We start from the raw sequence: 17,443 nt of genomic DNA, 5'->3' as shown, positions 1-17,443 counted from the left end.
CTCTCTTTGAGAAGTTACATTAGGTCTGATACAGAAGCCAGTTCCTGCCTTGTTCAACACCTTGTCGTCTTCTGCTCCTTTTTTTATCAAGTAAATTATTTCCAACCGTTCAGGAAGTGGGGCAGGCTTTGAAGGGCTGGGAAATGGTGGGTCAAAGCAGTGACATAAACACGAGGTACCGGTACTTAGCTTCAACCCATAAAGCTGGGTGTGGAGGATAAAGGGTATGAACATTGAGTAGTTGCAAGAGGCAGGCCACGGAAGATTTGAGATCAGGGATAAGAGACCAAATACAGAGGCTATTGGAGATTGAGCAGCGTGGAAAGTGCCATGTAGGAAACCAAGGCCAACACATGCAAATATGCCTTAAAAAAAAAAAAAAAAAAAAAAAAAAAAAAAAAAAGGACATCAGGCCATATTGGAAGGTCTTCTCTAACCTTACTTTTAGTTTTTATTTTTTTATTTTTTTTAGTTCTAAACACAGTATTTGCAGTTATTTTGCTGTGTAAAGCTGTTCCAAATCAAAGTTTATGAGCAAATACGTACAAATTAAACACTGTTTCTTGCAGATTTATGTAATGAAACATAACGAACGGAACATCAGAAACTGATATAAAATGTACCGGTAACAAATTCTGAAAGTTGAAAACCCAAGTCAAGTTTTTAAAAAATTTCAGTTCCAGCCAGCCTGAGAAAACCACATCCTCTTGTTCTGACTTTGACATTGCTATGGCACTGCTTGAAGGGTCATTTATGTGCTTTACACAAACCAAATCAAATGGACTAAACCTCTCTGAGAAAGCCACATCCTTTGGTCTTAACCTGGGCATTTCATGGACCTAATTGTGTGTGTTTCATTGCTTCAAATTAGCAACTAAATACAGTAAACCCCCACCATAATGAATTAATTTTGGGAACTGCAAGTCATTAAATCCAAAGGTTCATAGGTTTGATAGTAATCGTAATTTATGAACCTAGGTTTGTTATGTACCTTTAGTACGGTATTTCATTAGATACATCATGGTAGCTATCTTAATTGTTCATTTACCTTGGGCTTTCCTCAGGTGCCTGTGCACTGAATGACAGTCTGGGTGATGACCATATACTGGTATAAAGTAACCAACTCCACATGTTCTCTCTTGTTGTGGAAGCAATGGAGAGTTTGCAGAGGGATAATGACCCACTCATTAAGAAACTTAACCAAAGAAAGAATAAAAAGCCTCAGAGTTAGGCGGACAAACCATTTTTGATGAAGGACTGGAAAGAGGACATTATCCAGGTGGTGACTTGGAATATAAGGACCACAACTGCTGAAGTGAATTAGGATGGCATGAGTTGGAGGGAGAGCAACCTGGTGATAGTGAAGAACAGGGTGGCATGGAGGTGTTTTGTTCATGGCCATCCCTGGAAGCAGTTTGTTTATGGCAACCCCCAGAAGCAATTTGTTCATGGTCCCCTTGGAAGCAGTTTGTTCATGGCCACTCCATGTGGGAGTAAGGGATCAGGGTATAGAAAAATGGATCAGTAGACAACTCAAGCCAAATCATTATTTGGTCAGTCATTCAGTCACGTGCATCCTTTATATATACTGAATCATTTTCAGTAAGTGAGGTGATTGTATGGTTGGCTCAAGGAAGTCATTAAAGGAGAAATTTGGTAAATCATGGTTTATTATAATGAGTTTCCATGGTATTAAGGATACCGGTATATATTAAACTTTCTGGAGAAACATGAGATAATGTAGACACCAAATTAAAGGCTTTTCTTAAGTAGGATTAGGTTGTTATCTATACAGCAAGAGGGTATACAGGACAGTATGGTATCTCATGTTGGTCGGAGTGCCTCGTGTTTAATTCTTAATTAGAAATGAAGGAAACATTTAAGGCTTCCACTTTTAGTCTGCACATATGTGTGATGGTTTAGTATTATGGAAATACTGTATGTGAGATGAATATTAATTGAAGTACTGTAAAACACCCTAACTTAAGACATTTTTTATGTGTTTTAATGAATAATTCTGTGTAAAATGGTGCAATTTTATCCCAGTTGGTGTCACATGGTAGCCAGGGACAGTACCTACTGAATCCGTATAATAAAAAAAAATTAGCCATGCTAAACTCGTTTTTTTTTTTTTTTTTTGTCCGAAGTTAGGAACAAATTTCTTAACTTCGGACAGCTCTTCCAAACTTTGGACATCCATGTATTTGCCCTTTAAACATGAGAATGGTTAATAGCACCTATCTCTGGACACACTGTCCAAACTTCGGACACTTTAGAAGTTTTTAAAAAATGTAAAAAAAAATATTGAGCACTTGTGGCCCGAGTTATACATACTGTATAGGCCTATATAGAGAAATATCCAAAAATATCTTCTTTTTTGAGCTCATAAATTGAGATGGCATGCCACGTTGAGTACACCACTTCCCGTCCGATCAGCGAAGTTAAGCAACGCTGGGTCTGGTTAGTACTTGGATGGGTGACCGCCTGGGAACACCAGATGCTGTTGGCATCCCTACGTGTCAAGTGGGGTTGGTGGAGGATTAGTGCCCCTCCCTGTAAAACAATTAACTCTAAGCCCTTGACCACCCCGTTTGGGATACATGGCGTCTGGCAATGGATGGATGGATGGGATAAATTGAGATCACATTAAGCTGCATCATATCACATTGTAGTGAGGTATTCTGGCCATAAATATAACTAAGAACTATTCAAAAACTTTTTCAGATGAAAAAAATATATAAAAATGCATTGCATATACCCCAAACTGTAAGAGGAACTGGCCTCTTATTCCTTGACAAAACTTCACTTAATTATCAAGTACATACCTCACTAACTCAACAAATGCATACTGAAATAATATAATGTTAAACACTTCTTACTGGTTCTGATAACACCCACTAACACGCAAACAAATCAACAGACACATGCACACACAGGCACATGTTATGAAGGCACCATGGAGCATATTAATGAGCTACACACTTTGGTCTTATGCACACATTAGTAACACACACACACACACACACACACACACACACACACACACACACACACCTATAGTTTGTATTTTTCCAGTAATTTGTCTGTCCAAAGTTAGGAATTTATTCTGTAAAATAAAGAAATATTAAAACAGTCATAGCAAGATTATGCTTCTATGTATTTTTAAATAGTTTACTGCCCAGTACTTACAACACTTTTCCACTTATAATCGTACTAATCACGTTCTTACAATTGAAAGTGTTTGTTCCGTGAGAACAAAGTTTTCTATCTATCTATTGCCAGACGCCTCAATCCCATTTGGGGTGGCCACAATCAAATCGCCTTCACGTCGTCCTGTCCCCCGCCATTTCACTGCCCTGCTCCCAACTCACACCCCCCTCTCTCATATACCTCCCCACCCCATCCCTTCATCTCATCCTCGGCCTCCCCCTCCCTCTTCCCCCCTCCACGTCACTCACATACACTCTCTTTGTCAGTCTTTCACCCTCCATCTTCTCCACATGGCCAAACCACCTCAGTGTGTTCCTCATAACACTTCCTATCACATCCACATCCACACCACAACGCTCCTTTATATCCTCATTCGTCAGCCTGTCTCTCCATATGACTCCACAGGCTCCTCTTAAATAACTCATTTCCACTGCTCTCACTCTTGACTTGTGTCCCTCCAACAACGTCCAAGCTTCACTTCCATACATTAGAGTTGGTATCACAATACTGTCATGTAGTAACTTTTTCACTTCCATGCTCACTTCCCTGTTTCTTATCACTGCTTTCAAAGAACCAGCAACCTTTCTTCCCTGCTGTACCCTTTCAAGCACTTCACCCTCCAAACCTCCATCCTTACTCATCACACTACCCAAGTACTTAAATGTACTCATATTTTCCAATTTCTCACCATCCAACCTCGCTGTACATTCACTGACCTCACCTCTCTCAGAGACCATCACTTTACTCTTCCCTACATTCACCTTTAGATTCCGTTTCTTGCACACTCTCCCAAACTCATCCACCAAGCCTTGCAGCTCCCCTTCGTCTTCACTCAACAACACAGTATCATCTGCAAACAACAGTACAGGGAGTTTCCAAACACTATCCTCTCTCACCAGGGCCACTCCAACATCCACTACCCAACCTTGTACCTCTTTTATTACCCCATCCATGAACAGATTGAACAACCATGGAGACATGACACATCCCTGTTTCAACCCAACCTCCAAAGAGAAAAATTCACTTAGTTCACCATCCACACGCACTGCAGCCTTAGCACCATCATACGTACCGGTACTCTTCACAGCATTCAACAACTTTCCATCTACTCCATATATTCTTAATACTTTCCACAATCCTTGTCTATCCACCCTGTCATATGCTTTCTCCAAAACCATGAAAGCCGCATACAACTTCTTTCCCTTCTCTAGAAACTTTTCCACTAAAGATCTAAGAATGAATATCTGATCTACACAACCTCTTCCCTTCCTAAAGCCTCCCTGTTCTTCTCCAACTAATTCCTCTGTTCTTTCTCTAACTCAGTCAATAAGTATCCTACCATACACTTTTCCTATTATACCGTACTAAGAAGACGAATGCCCCTATGATTACCACACACTTCTTTTTCCCCTTTTCCTTTGTACAAGGGAATAATTATACCTGACTTCCAATCCTCCTGGACTCTACCTTCCTCCCAGGCCAATCTGCACATCTTCCACATCCATTCTACTACTATCTCTCCCCCATGCTTCAGCATTTTACCACACACTCCATCAATTCCTGGGGCTTTCCCCAATTTAACTTTCTTCATTGCTTCCACAACTTCTATCCTACTGATTTCTTCCTGTCTTCTCACCTCCCTCCTTCTCTCAGCCATTCCCCAACCACTTATACTCGCATTACTTCCATCCTGTATGTTCAACAATTCCTTAAAGTGTTCTCTCCATCTGCTCACTCTTTCTCCCTTCTCCACTAGTAATCTACCATTTTTATCTTTCACTCCCCTGCTAACCTCACTTCCACCCTGTCTTACTCTCATCACCTCTTTCCAGAATATTTTCTTACAGTCCCTCCACTTTACACTCAGATTCCTTCCAAATTCCTCATCCACTCTCTTCTTACTCTCTCTTACTAATCTTTTCACCTCTCTCTTTCTTTCTACATATAACACTCTCTTCCGCCTCTCAACTTCTTCCACGCCCCTATTTCTCATCCATTCATTGTATGCTTTCTTCTTTTGTGCAACAGCCTGTCTCACCTCTTCAGTCCACTACGCTGTTCCTTGCACCCCCCTCCGACTTCTCTTCCTCCCACACACCACATCACATGCTGCACATATTTCTTCTGTAAATATCCTGCACACACCTTCCACGCCCCCCATCTGCTCCAGTTCATATTTGCCCAATCTTTCCTCCACTTCTTTCTTATACTCTGCCTTTTTCTCATCCTCTTGTAACCTTTCCACTCTCCTTGCAACTACTCCTTCCTCTCGTCTTTCCCTTCTTCTATTCCTCCATCTTACTTGTATCCTAATTCTGGCCACCACCAAGTAGTGGTCAGAAAGTCCACTCCTCCAACCTCAATAAGCTCTTGCATCCATTACACATCTTCGCATCCTTTCATCCACACACACATAATCAATCATTGCCTTCCTTTCATTCGGTTCACCACCCACCCATCTCATCACTCGCCATGTATACCTGTGGATCATTTTATGCCTGAAGAGGGTATTGGCTATCACCAACCCCCTCCCAGCACAAATGTCCACTAACGCACTGCCATTCTCATCTAACGCAGCAGGCACACCCCACTCACCAACTGTGCCATCCACCTTCACATTCCCTACTTTACCATTCATATCACCAATCAAAAACACTCTCTCATTCCTTCCAGACTTTTCCATGCAGACTTCTACATTTGTCCAGAACTCTTCTCTCACTTTGCTAGCACGATCTTGTGTTGGCACACACACACACACACAGTCGCCCACATTTGGATTCCAACTTTCAACTTTACCCACACAATCCTTGACCCAACTGATCCATACTGTCTTATGCTCTTCTTCCATCTTTTACTCACAACTATACATACTCCTTCCTTTGCCCTCTCATTCTCACCTACTCCTGCACATATACCCCATCCATACTCCCATTCTCTCACACTTTCTCCTCTCCATTTTGTTTCAGTCATTCCACATACATCCACTTTTGCACCCTCAAGCACCTGGACAATCTCTCTCTCTTTCACCTCATCATTTGCTCCTCTTACATTCCACGTAGCCATTACCAAGTCCTTTGTCCGGTCCTGGGTCGTCATCGTTTGGTCAGTCCTTGTCCGAGGCTTCTTGTTTGTTTTTTTAGTTAGTTGTTTTCCGGGGAGGGGCACTAACCCTCCGCCAACCCTTTTAGTCGCCTTTTACGACAAGCAGGGATACTGGGGGAGTATTCTTGAAAACCCCCCCTACTAGTTTACAGTACTTTTCCTGAAATTCCATCATCATGTCATGAAAATGTATCCACTAGCTTAATACTGTCATAAGTTTTGCAGGGTTAAAAAATTCCAATTCTTTTTCCAATTGATTCATAAATTTTTTTCACCCACACATATTCAAGCTAGTTTAATAGGACATGTGTAATAATCTTTGAAGATTACCCTACCTACCCATATCATTATTTTTTGCAAATATAGCAGTCTCTTCTGATAAACTTGAATTATTACATTTTTTGCAAAATGTCCGAAATTTGGGTGCAGTCCGAAGTTATGATGTTTTACGGTATAGTGCTGTAATGTTTTCTTGACTCCAGGCACGGAAAAAGGGTGATGTGAGTAAGGGTGTGGGTAACCTGTTGTACAGCTTAGGAACCAAGTTGCCTCGTCAATTCCACCCTGACCTGCCTCTGCTGGTGGAATATGTGGCTGATGGACGTATCAACCAGGAGGCCAAACTTACAGCAGCCATCAAGTTTATTCAGGTGAGACCACAAATTGTCTTGGAGTGGAGTACCACAACTTACCATACCTTGATTGAATGGATTAAGGACTTATTTGCAAATTACCATGGCTGATTAGATTAAAGAGTTTATCCAAAATTGCAGGGTCCTGAGTTCAGCTCCAAGTGACTTTGAGGAAGTTGAGAATGAAGAATTTCATTAGTACAGTTTACAGTACTTTTCCTGAAATTCCATCATCATGTCATGAAAATGTATCCACTAGCTTAATACTATCCTAACAGTCCTTGATAAATTTCTGTACCTGTAGTGTATCTTAATGTTGGTAGTATTAGCTGCCAAGTTTTGGTATATGCTTTTTCAATTAATGTATCTATAATTTTAGATACATTGTTCATTCTTCTGGTGTTTATTGAACCAGCTAAAATGAGTTAGTATGAGTACTGTATTACTTTACCAGTAACCCAGGTCTGGTACAGAATAATCTCTAACCTGAAAGTTGTTTACTTGGCATAGTAGCAGCAGAAACATTAGTTTGTTAAATGTGACTGGCAAGTTCTAATTTGGAATATTGTTTGGAAGTGTTGAAGAAGTTAAATTTATTTTTTATTACTGCATTTATTAATATTTGACTACTGCCAGAGGACTACTCAGGATATGGTGAGCCACTCCTAGTCAAGATGATTTCCCTCTGTTGAGGTACGCAGAAGAGAATCCTATAGTTCATTCATTGTCTACAAAAGTGGGGGGGAGGGGTCATGCACACTCCTGATTATTTAGACATTTACTGCACAATTTCCTTTATAAGTACTTTATGGGATGGTGTGTTGTAGGTCTCATGGAACAGTAGTACCATAATTATGGTATATTTGTTTATGTCTAAAGTCTACTGTGTTGGAACAATCCAGTTGTAGTAGTCATACCAGAGTATACATGAGATGTACACAGATACACAGGTACCACACATGACTACCAGCATATCAGCACCAGTAGTACTGAAAGTGATTGTTCACACCTTTGCATCTATTTTGAATGTTTAAAGAGCATAATAATTTAACATAGAAATGCTAACAACCAATCCCATATCACCTCCTTCAAGGCATAAGAGATTAAGGTTAGGTTAGGCTACTGTTCTCCAGAACATGTAAGTGTAGAACTTACATACACTCTCCAGGGTGTGCAAGGGTGGTTTACTTTCAGAGATTGCAGTATGTGCAGAAATGCTTTTGAAGGCCATAAGAGAGAAGGTTGTTGAAATACCAGGACTAGACTTCTTGTGGGTTGTGGGAAAATGAATGATCATACAAATGCTAAATGGAGTGGAGATTGTAAATTATTGAGATCCTAAGCTTTAGACTAAGGCAGGAGTACTTTCAACAGAGTGAAATAGTTAAGCCAAAGTAAGATGCAGTTGCTTGTCACTTGAAGTGACCATATTTAAAAGTTGTTTTATTATTAAGTTGCAAATGGATGAACTGTTTTTTTTTTCTTTTAAAGCTGTTAATGATTTAAGTTGATTTGAAGTCTGGTGTGATTTTTTTTTTTTTTAATGCTTATAATTTCTCAGCTGTAAACTAGAAGTATGGTATATAATTAATGTATGCCATACAGAAAGTGGGTGCTTTCATGTATCAGGACATTTTATGAGGCCATCCTCTTGAAGTCAAGTGATATTTAACATGGTATTCAATTACACAGGACAATGCAATGAAGAACTTCAAGAAGACAGATTTTGAGGAAGCCTGTGGTGCTGGTGTGGAGGTAACTCAGGATGAGATTGAAGCAGTGGTGGCTCAGGTGGTAAAGAAACACAAAGATGCTCTTATCAAGCAGAGGTAAATGCCATTAAGGAGACACCTTTTCTAAGAAGAGTCTGAAGTAGATATCGTGAAAATATTTATGAAGATGTTTCACATGAAATATTGTAAAAATAATTCCACTGGATTATTTTTTTCCTTTTAATAAATAGCATATTGACTAGTATAAATGTCATCTGCCAGGGTCAGCATGCTTCTGTGAGAATTCTGTGTGCTGGTGGTCAGTCACATGCACTTGCTGTAATGTAATTTATCCTGTGAGCAGATGACAAGACTTGTGAAGAACTGATGAGTGGGAATGGAAAGGGAGGTGTTAAGCAGTTTTGGGCTGAGTAGTGCTCAAGAAAGTAATCTGGTATCCAAGAGTGTGTTGTGGCAGAATTGAAGAATATTGTGATAAGCTTGGAGAATGGGAAAGGCAATAGGTGTTGATGACCTATGTGGAGATTATAAAATTGTGGTTGAGAGATTGAAATCAGATGTTTCTGAGAATCATTTTTAAAAGTTTGGAGTGGAGTTGTACCACAGAAGGGAAGAAGGCTGTAATTATCCTTTTCTTTATATATAGTAAATGTAATGGAAGTTGTGCAAAAATCACCACTGAATAAGTCTCCGTCAGTGTTATTGATAAGGTATAAGGAACAGCAGTGATAGAAAAGTGTAACAGAAGTCAGAAATTGATGAGTGATGAACTGGATGATTTCTGGAGTTGTAGGGGATATTTGGAATAAATATTTGCAGTAAAGCTGCTTGTGGAGAAAGTTCGTGAGAAGAAGTGTAAGGAAGGATATCTGTGAATCGAGGGGGGGAGGGGAATTTGTGATAGAGAAAAGAGTGGGTTTATTGAAGTTGTTTCATATGTATTGTGGATCAGGAAAATTGCTGAGTAACTACATTCAAGATTTTCTGTGGTGGTAGTGAATCACGTGTAAAAGTAGGTGGATGTTTGAGTGAGTGGTTTAGTAACAATAATGGAGCGAGAAAAGGGTGTGTGAGTTCCCCATAGATGTTTAGTGTGCTTATATATACTAATGAATTGCAATATGAGAGAGGTCAAAGCTTTCAAGAGCTCCAGTGATGGGAGTGAAGATGGTGGTGAATGGTGAGGGATGCAATGTTTAAAATTGCTTGAAGGTGGATGATGCTGCGTTGCTTCTTAATAATGAATTACATCTTTGTAGAGTCAGTAGGAGTTTAGTGAATGTTTATGTTTGGTAATGTCTGATACTAAATATAGATAAAATTAAACCAGTGGTTGTTGAACCAGGTGATGCAGTGTGATATGTTGATGAATGGAGAGAGATATTGGAATGATGATCTAGTTTTAAGTACTGTCCTTAGTTGCAGTAATAGAAAAGATAAGCATATATGTAAAGGAAGTGGAGAATAGGGTGGCTGGTTGCATGAAAGGCTTGATGGAGAATAAAAATCTGAGTATAGAGATTGAAAGAGAAGTGCATGAAAGTGTTACTTTTTGAATGCGTATAAGGATATCAAAGTTTAAAATGCCAAGAATGTCAGATATCAAGAGGGAGCAATTGAAGGTAAGATCAGCAGATAAGGAGTTTACTGTACAGTGTGCAGGTTGTAGAGATGATATAGGATAAGTAATGAAGTCCTAAGATGTGAAATAAGGAAATCTGTTGAGTGGAGGGTAGAAGATTGTGTGAATGGATGGATTGGCAACAATGAGAGGAAAGATAAGATAGGATGGTGACAAAAATATATGTATGGGAATGAGTTTTGGGATAGCAGAAGGAATGGAAAATCAAGATGCTAGAAGGGTATGGTAAATGAATGTGTGAATAAGTGAGGTATGGAAGTTGAGGAAGCAGAATAATGGTAAGTTGGAAATGGATAGCGGTTGCTCGGATCACCTCTGTCACTCTGGCAGTATGAAGAATATTTTTTGTGGATTGTTTGGTCTGTGTAGTGGGGCCAGGAAAATTGAAGGCTTGAATGAATATATAACCCATTTCACTGGATGCCCTTAGTTCTTTTTTGCATTCTTTTTTCTGTTCTGGATCTGTCTCGGCCCATGTGTTAGTGGGAAGCTGAGTTATGGTAATGAGGATGGGATGGTTATGGTAGTCAGTTATGGTCTTCGAGAGAAGTGAAGTCAGTGAATGTACAGTGAGGATGGATGAGGAGGAAATGGAAAATGTGAGTGCATTTAAGTACTTGGGTAGTGTGATGAGTAAGGATGGGGATTTAGAGGGTGAAGTGCTTGAAAGGGTACAACAGGGAAGAAAGGTTGTTGGTTCCTTGAAAGCAGTGATAAGAAACAGGGAAGTGAGCATGGAAGTGAAAAAGTTACTACATGACAGAATTGAGATACCAGCTCTAACGTATGGAAGTGAAGCTTGGACTTTGTTGGAGGGACAGAAGTCAAGAGTGAGAGCAGTGGAAATGAGTTATTTGAGAGGAGCATGTGGAGTCACATGGAGAGACAGACTGACAAATGAGGAAGTGAAGGAGCATTGTGGTGTGGATGTGGATGTGATAGGAAGCATTAGGAGAAACACATTGAGGTGGTTTGACCATGTGGAGAGGATGGAGAATGAGAGACTGATGAGGAGAGTGTATGTGAGTGAGGTGGAGGGGGGGAGAGGGAGGGGAAGGCCAAGGATGAGATGGAGGGATGGAGTGGAGAGGTATATGAGAGAAGGGGAGGTGAGCAGGGAGCAGGGCATTGAAATAGTGGGTGACAGGGTGACATAGAGGCGATTTGTTTGTGGCCATCCCTTACGGGATTGAGGTGTCTGGCAATAGATAGATAGATGTATTCCCCATGTATATATGTGGCAGAAAATATACTACTCATATGTTATCTGTGTGGTATAAGACAACTAAAATGGTGGAAGCAGGGGAGCGTTAACTCATCCTTATTGTGTCCCTAAACTATCCGTGAGCTTTAGAAGGAGCCCTGTCAGTAGGCATACATGGTGGTATCTGTATACATTGTTCATTTCTTTAGTGTGGCACCATACATCAATCTAAAAAATCTTTTGCTTAATTGCACTGCAATCTGTGACCATTGCCCTTTTTTAACTACTAACCATACTTGTCTACTATATGACATCACTCTTCAGGCTCACATAATAATGCTTGTCACACATACTGTTTTGAAAAATTGTAACCATTTTTTAGATGTTAAAGAATGTTAATCATTTATATATGTGTGTATGTGCAGATACCAGTACAACACTGGTCCTCTGATAGGTGAGGTGAGAGGAGGACTGAAGTGGGCTGACAGTCGCAAGGTGAAAGAGGAGATTGACTTGCAGGTCCTCACTCTGCTTGGGCCCAAACATGAGGAGGACCTGGTCAAACCGGCCAAAGGCAAGGCAGTCAAGGCTGATAAAAAGGAGAAGACAGATACAACAGCAAAACCCACAAGTGTTCCACAGCCACAGACAGGTTAGACTCGTTGCCTGTTAATTTGCTGTAAAAACAAAATGCTAATAAGTTACTGATTTCCCTTTGGAAGATGAAGTTGTCCACTGAATAGAGCACAAAATTTATTTTACCAGCACAGTACATTATATCTTTGCCATGGTGGACCTGCAGCTTCAGCCAGAATGGTTTTGACTAGAAAACTTTTTGTACTTCAAGGATCAGACTTCTCTTTGTACTACAGTCGCTGCGCACGACTCTGAGGTTGTTGTCATCGTACCCTGGCAATCTTTCATTCAAAGGTGCATCCAAATTCTTATATTATTCACGAATCATATTATTATGCACAATTACATTATACACGAATATTATTATACACGAACATATTACAGTAATCCCCCCACTATCTGATGTAATAGAGCAAAAGGCATATCTGGAAAGTGGTCCCATCCAGATAGTGGACCCTAGCCTCCTGGACTTGTACTTATGGACCCTAACCTACCCTGACTCAGAGAAACACTTATACAACTCCCTACTGGACATGCATAGCACCTATTTAAGACCCAATTCACACCAATAAGGGACATAAAAGACTGAAATAAATGCAAAAGAACCAGTGAATGAGGTTTTAGAGGTGAGTATATACAATATTAAACATTCTTGGTGCTTACAACAAGTCCCTGGCTCCTGGGCTGGTTACTTATGGACCTTAACCTAGCCTAACTCAGAAAAACACCTCCCTACTGGACATGCATAACACCTAAGACCCTATTCACACCGGTAAGGGACATAAAAGAGTGAAATGAGGTTTGAGAGGTAAGTGTGGAAAATACAGTATGGTGTGAAACATTCTGGATACTTACAAGTCCCTGGCCATCTCGATGAATAACCCGCCTCCTCTCAGACTCTGCCAGTAAAAAGGAGTACATGAAGCACCTGCAGTACACTGTACATGAAATCTTGCACTGAACTTAGTCACTTGCACTCATAAATCCATTTTCTTAACACTACATGCTCTAGCCTGATTTGCGCTCCATTGTACCTTAGTGAAATAGTGTTGTGCTTTGCCCTTAAGTCTTTGCACTCATAAATCCATTTTCTTAACACTACACACGCTAGTCTAATTTGCGCTCCTTTGAACATCAATAAAATCGGTGTTGCACTCAGAATTCTAATTTCTTAACATTGCGCTTTTTTTTTTTTTTTTCACTGCACAACACTGTAAATTCCCGTGTGGTTTAGTGGCGAGTTCTTGCTGTTTATTCACTGTCAGAGTCTGAGAGTAGCTGATGCAGGTGGCCTAGGGGTGCATTGCTGGGATGTGGTGATGGACTACCCACTGCAGATGACTCTGAAGTGAGGCGCAAAGTCACGTCCAGTGGTGACTCCACCGTGCCTGTTGTGCTGGGCTGTGGCTCTGAGGATGAGGGCCTGTCTTGGGGAGGCAATGGTGTGGAGCCAGGGCTTGGCACAGCGGGGGTCTTGCATCTGAAAAAGCTGTCAATGGGTGATTGACGCAAGGAACGATGATTTTGGCGATTAATGATGTGCTGCATGAAAGCGCGCTCTTCCTCCACAAACCCCAAGGGCCCCATCTCCCTGTTACAGTCCGGGTGTTCCAGGTAGTTGAGAACGAACTCTACATGTTCTCGGAGTGCGTTCAGCTTGGGGAAGGCTGGAGTAGTGTCACGCTGAGAGGAGTCCATATCGTCGTCGCCGTCCTCTTTGGAATCTTCAAGTTGGGTACTGACACCTGCAACTGAAGATGTGATCTCGGTATCAGACATGGTCTGATACCCAGGATCGCCCTCGTCATCATCCAACCACTCACGCACTTCGTCCACATCAACATCGTCGCCTTGTGCACGTAGATGTGCATGGAAATCATCCACGTCAAAACCTAGGAAATTGTGCTCCACGTCCGTTCTGAGAAGCAGAGGAGACCAACCATTTTCTAGTCTTGACAGGGACTTCCTTCCATGCACTGGCCCAGTTGTAGATTGCAGACTCGGCGAATATTTTCCAAAGTCTGCTGGCCTCGCGTGTCCCGTCCCTCCCTGCGCTTGTCCTCGTCCTCGAGAAGAAGCATCACCTCGTCCAAAAACTTCCTTCGGTACAGCCTCTTCGTTGCCACGATCACCCCTTGGTCCATTGGTTGGATGAGAGCAGTCATATTAGGTGGCATGTACTTGCACCTAATGCGCCCATTCTCAGCCACCAAGTCCTTGTCGCACGGGTGGGCAGGTGCGCTATCCAAGAGAAGGAGGGCCTTTACCTGGTCGCGCAGGATACCCAGTGTCTTCGTCTGGTAATTGATGACCTCCTTGACGAAATGGCAGTGGAACCAGTCTTTGAAGATCTGGGCAGTAAACCATGCCTTCACAGAATGGTACCAAACGATAGGAGGGACATCCGTCACCCCACGAAGACACCGAGGCTGCTTTGCATGGCCAGCAATAACGTGCTTGATCCGGTGCATGCCATTAGCATTGGCACAACACAAACCAGATATCCGTTGCTTGCAGAGCTTGCGGCCAGGTACACGCTTCTCCATCTCCTCAGCTAGAGTTTTTGTTGGCAAAGAGCGATAGAATACATCAGTTTTGTTAGCGTTGTAGATTTGACAGATTGAGGCCCTCCCTGTCGATCAAGCCCTTCACCTCGTACCGAAACTCCTCTACTCCATCCTCGTTGGTGTCCAAAGTTTCGCCATGAGACTTATGGTTGGTAAGGCCATGTCGTAACTTGAATGTGAAGTGCCAACCCTCGGATGCCTTGAAGTCTAGGGCGTCGTGAAGCCTTGCAAACTTCTCAGCAGCAGCCTTCAGCTCTGTACCACTCACCAGCACACCAGCAGCATGTTGCTGTCGATACCAAATCAACGTGGAGTGGTTGCCTTCAGCATACTGGGGAGTAAACATCATCTTCCTCTCCACGTTGCGTTTTTTCTTCGACAAGAAGTGAGCCTTGTACTGCATGAGTTTGTCACGGGATGTCTTGATATCAAACATAGTAGACCGGGCCAGGTTGAATTCATGGAGGATGCGTGAGGTTGACCATCCCGTGTCCACCTTGTGCAATATCTCCCTCTTCTTCTCCAGAGTCAAAACCACTCTCTTCCTCTTCTCATTTGGCAGGGCCATCATCACACACACTAACAAGAGGCAGGAGAGCCTGCAGCAAGTAGGGCAACACCACAAAAGCGAGCACATGAGTGGCCATGATGACGAACGTGGACACACAATAAGAGACGGGTGGTAAGTGTGGAGGATGCAGGGGTGCTCTAGCGGATGGCGGCAGAATTACACACCAAAGCACAGCTGGTCTGCGCCGGGTTCAAATTATGTGGGGAAATAAAGTCAGATTTTTTTTTCGAATTTTTTGTGATTTTTGGGCATTTTTGAGAATATTAAATCCTGGGACCAAAATGTCCAGTAAGTGGGGTGTCTGGAAAGTGGGCGTCTGGATAGTACAGGGATTACTGTATACATGAATCACATGCGTCTCATATTATACACGAAATCAGATGCACTTCTGAATGGTAGGTTGCCAGGGCACGATAATAACAACCTCAGAGTCGCGCGCCGCGACTATAGAGGATTGAAATATATAATACAGTATTAGTTTACTTTATAGACTCTTTGAAGTACTGTACCATGTACCAAAGATGCATGGAGCATCAAAGGAGCCAAAAATAAGAATTTCATGTGTAATTAAGGCACTCTAATGGGATTGAGCCTGGGCAGGTTCATATCCATGGGGTGGTTGGGGTTTACTGCTATGTAATGCCACTCAGGGATGAGTGAGGCTGGTCACTCTCATCTTTAATGTCTGGACAAACTTACCTAGCCATGGGCTCCTGTGATATATGTATGTATGTTAGTTAATTTTTTGCTGCAAGTTACTATTGATAATGGTCCCAGCTAATACACTATATGAATTATTTTTGACAGAGAAGCAACCACTCACGATGACAGAATTCCTGAAGACTGTGAATTTCCATGCCCCTGGCGAAAACCACAAGACAGATGGATATGTCATCACTCCAAACACTCCACGCCTCCTCCAAGAACACCTTAAAATCACAGGGGGGCAGGTAACACATCAGTGATATGCTACCAGTATTTTATGCAGTTAACCTTCAATTTGATTACCGTATGTATTTTTTGTTTTATTCTTGATGTTTAAGGATGATTAGATTGACCTTAGAATAGACTCTTTGAACTGAAGGAGTTAAATATAGCCCTTTTTAACCCATTCACTTCAAGAAATCTTCCCTTAGCTGAATGAAATTGCCTAGTGGTAGGAATAGTTATAGGAGAAATATATCCTTGAAGTGAAGGGGTTAAGTAAGCTCAGGTGGTTAGTTAAAAATTATATATTTGGCCAGTCCTGGTTTTTATGTGCTTTCTTGTCACGGAGAAATTATGAAGTTCCAGACAGGAGAGATAAAGTTTCAAAGAGGAATAACTAGGATATGAATTGTAGAAGTCAGTAGTTGTAGTATTGGTATATGTGAAAGTTTTTACATACAGTATGAAAGAGAACCCTGAATGTACAGTATGCATAATTTGATAAATAATTTGATGTAGAGTAGCATACTGTGGTGATATGAACTTGTGGAATAACAGCCCCCTCCTCCCCTCAAGAAAAGAAATAAATTCATCCATCCTGCCATCATCCAGTCCTATGTTGTCCCATGAGGAGCTTAGGAGCCCAGGGCTAGGCAAGTTGGTCACTCTCAGTTCTGATAAAGTGAATTCTGGTCTGTTGAAGTCTTTTATATCAAGGTTTTACTGTAATTATTTTTCCCAGTGTCTCTCTCTCCAAGTCCTCTCTGTGATGTCATATCCACTTTCTGTCTGTTTGTAAGCGTTTGTGGCATTTCAGAAGTAGATGTATGTGAGATATTTATGTATTTATTTATATTTGTTTGTATTTTTTTATTTTTTACTCAGTATATTTGATAATTGTTGTTTAGTGCTTGTAAGATCTTAGAGCTGGAAAGCTCCCGATAATGCGTAAATTATCACCCTGTCACTTAGGTGCGAACTCGCTTTCCTCCTGAGCCCAATGGGATCCTTCACATTGGGCATGCTAAGGCCATCAATATCAACTTTGGGTATGCAGCGGCTAATGGGGGTATATGTTTCCTGCGCTATGACGACACCAACCCAGAGAAGGAGGAAGAGAAGTTCTTTGTGGGCATCAAGGATATGGTGGAGTGGCTAGGTCAGTGGGTATAATATCGTTTCTATACCCGTTATATGAGATATGTTCAGAGAGTATTCG

The 17,443-nt window shown here is 41.5% G+C and overlaps 1 protein-coding gene and 1 pseudogene across 3 annotated transcripts in view; both read left to right on the top strand.

Moving 5' to 3' along the window:
- GlnRS (Glutaminyl-tRNA synthetase) overlaps positions 1-17,443 on the top strand; it is a 44,473-nt gene that overhangs the window by 461 nt on the left and 26,569 nt on the right. For 2 of the 3 annotated variants that reach the window (XM_080268811.1, XM_080268813.1), the window contains exons 2-6: positions 6,795-6,962; positions 8,637-8,773; positions 11,949-12,175; positions 16,105-16,247; positions 17,197-17,383. In XM_080268811.1, the coding sequence (XP_080124937.1) occupies positions 6,795-6,962; positions 8,637-8,773; positions 11,949-12,175; positions 16,105-16,247; positions 17,197-17,383 (862 nt within the window). Of the gene's footprint in view, positions 1-6,794; positions 6,963-8,636; positions 8,774-11,948; positions 12,176-16,104; positions 16,248-17,196; positions 17,384-17,443 lie in introns of those variants that run through there. The other variant, XM_080268812.1, reaches the window with a different exon arrangement.
- Positions 2,392-2,509, top strand: LOC145395086 (5S ribosomal RNA; annotated as a pseudogene).

Source organism: Coenobita brevimanus, chromosome 29, assembly GCF_032717465.1.
Source record: "Coenobita brevimanus isolate Jiangsu-jjx chromosome 29, ASM3271746v2, whole genome shotgun sequence".
NCBI lineage: Eukaryota > Metazoa > Arthropoda > Malacostraca > Decapoda > Coenobitidae > Coenobita > Coenobita brevimanus.
The sequence above is the reverse complement of the archived record's forward strand: the minus strand, read 5'-3'. Positions and strand labels throughout refer to the sequence as shown.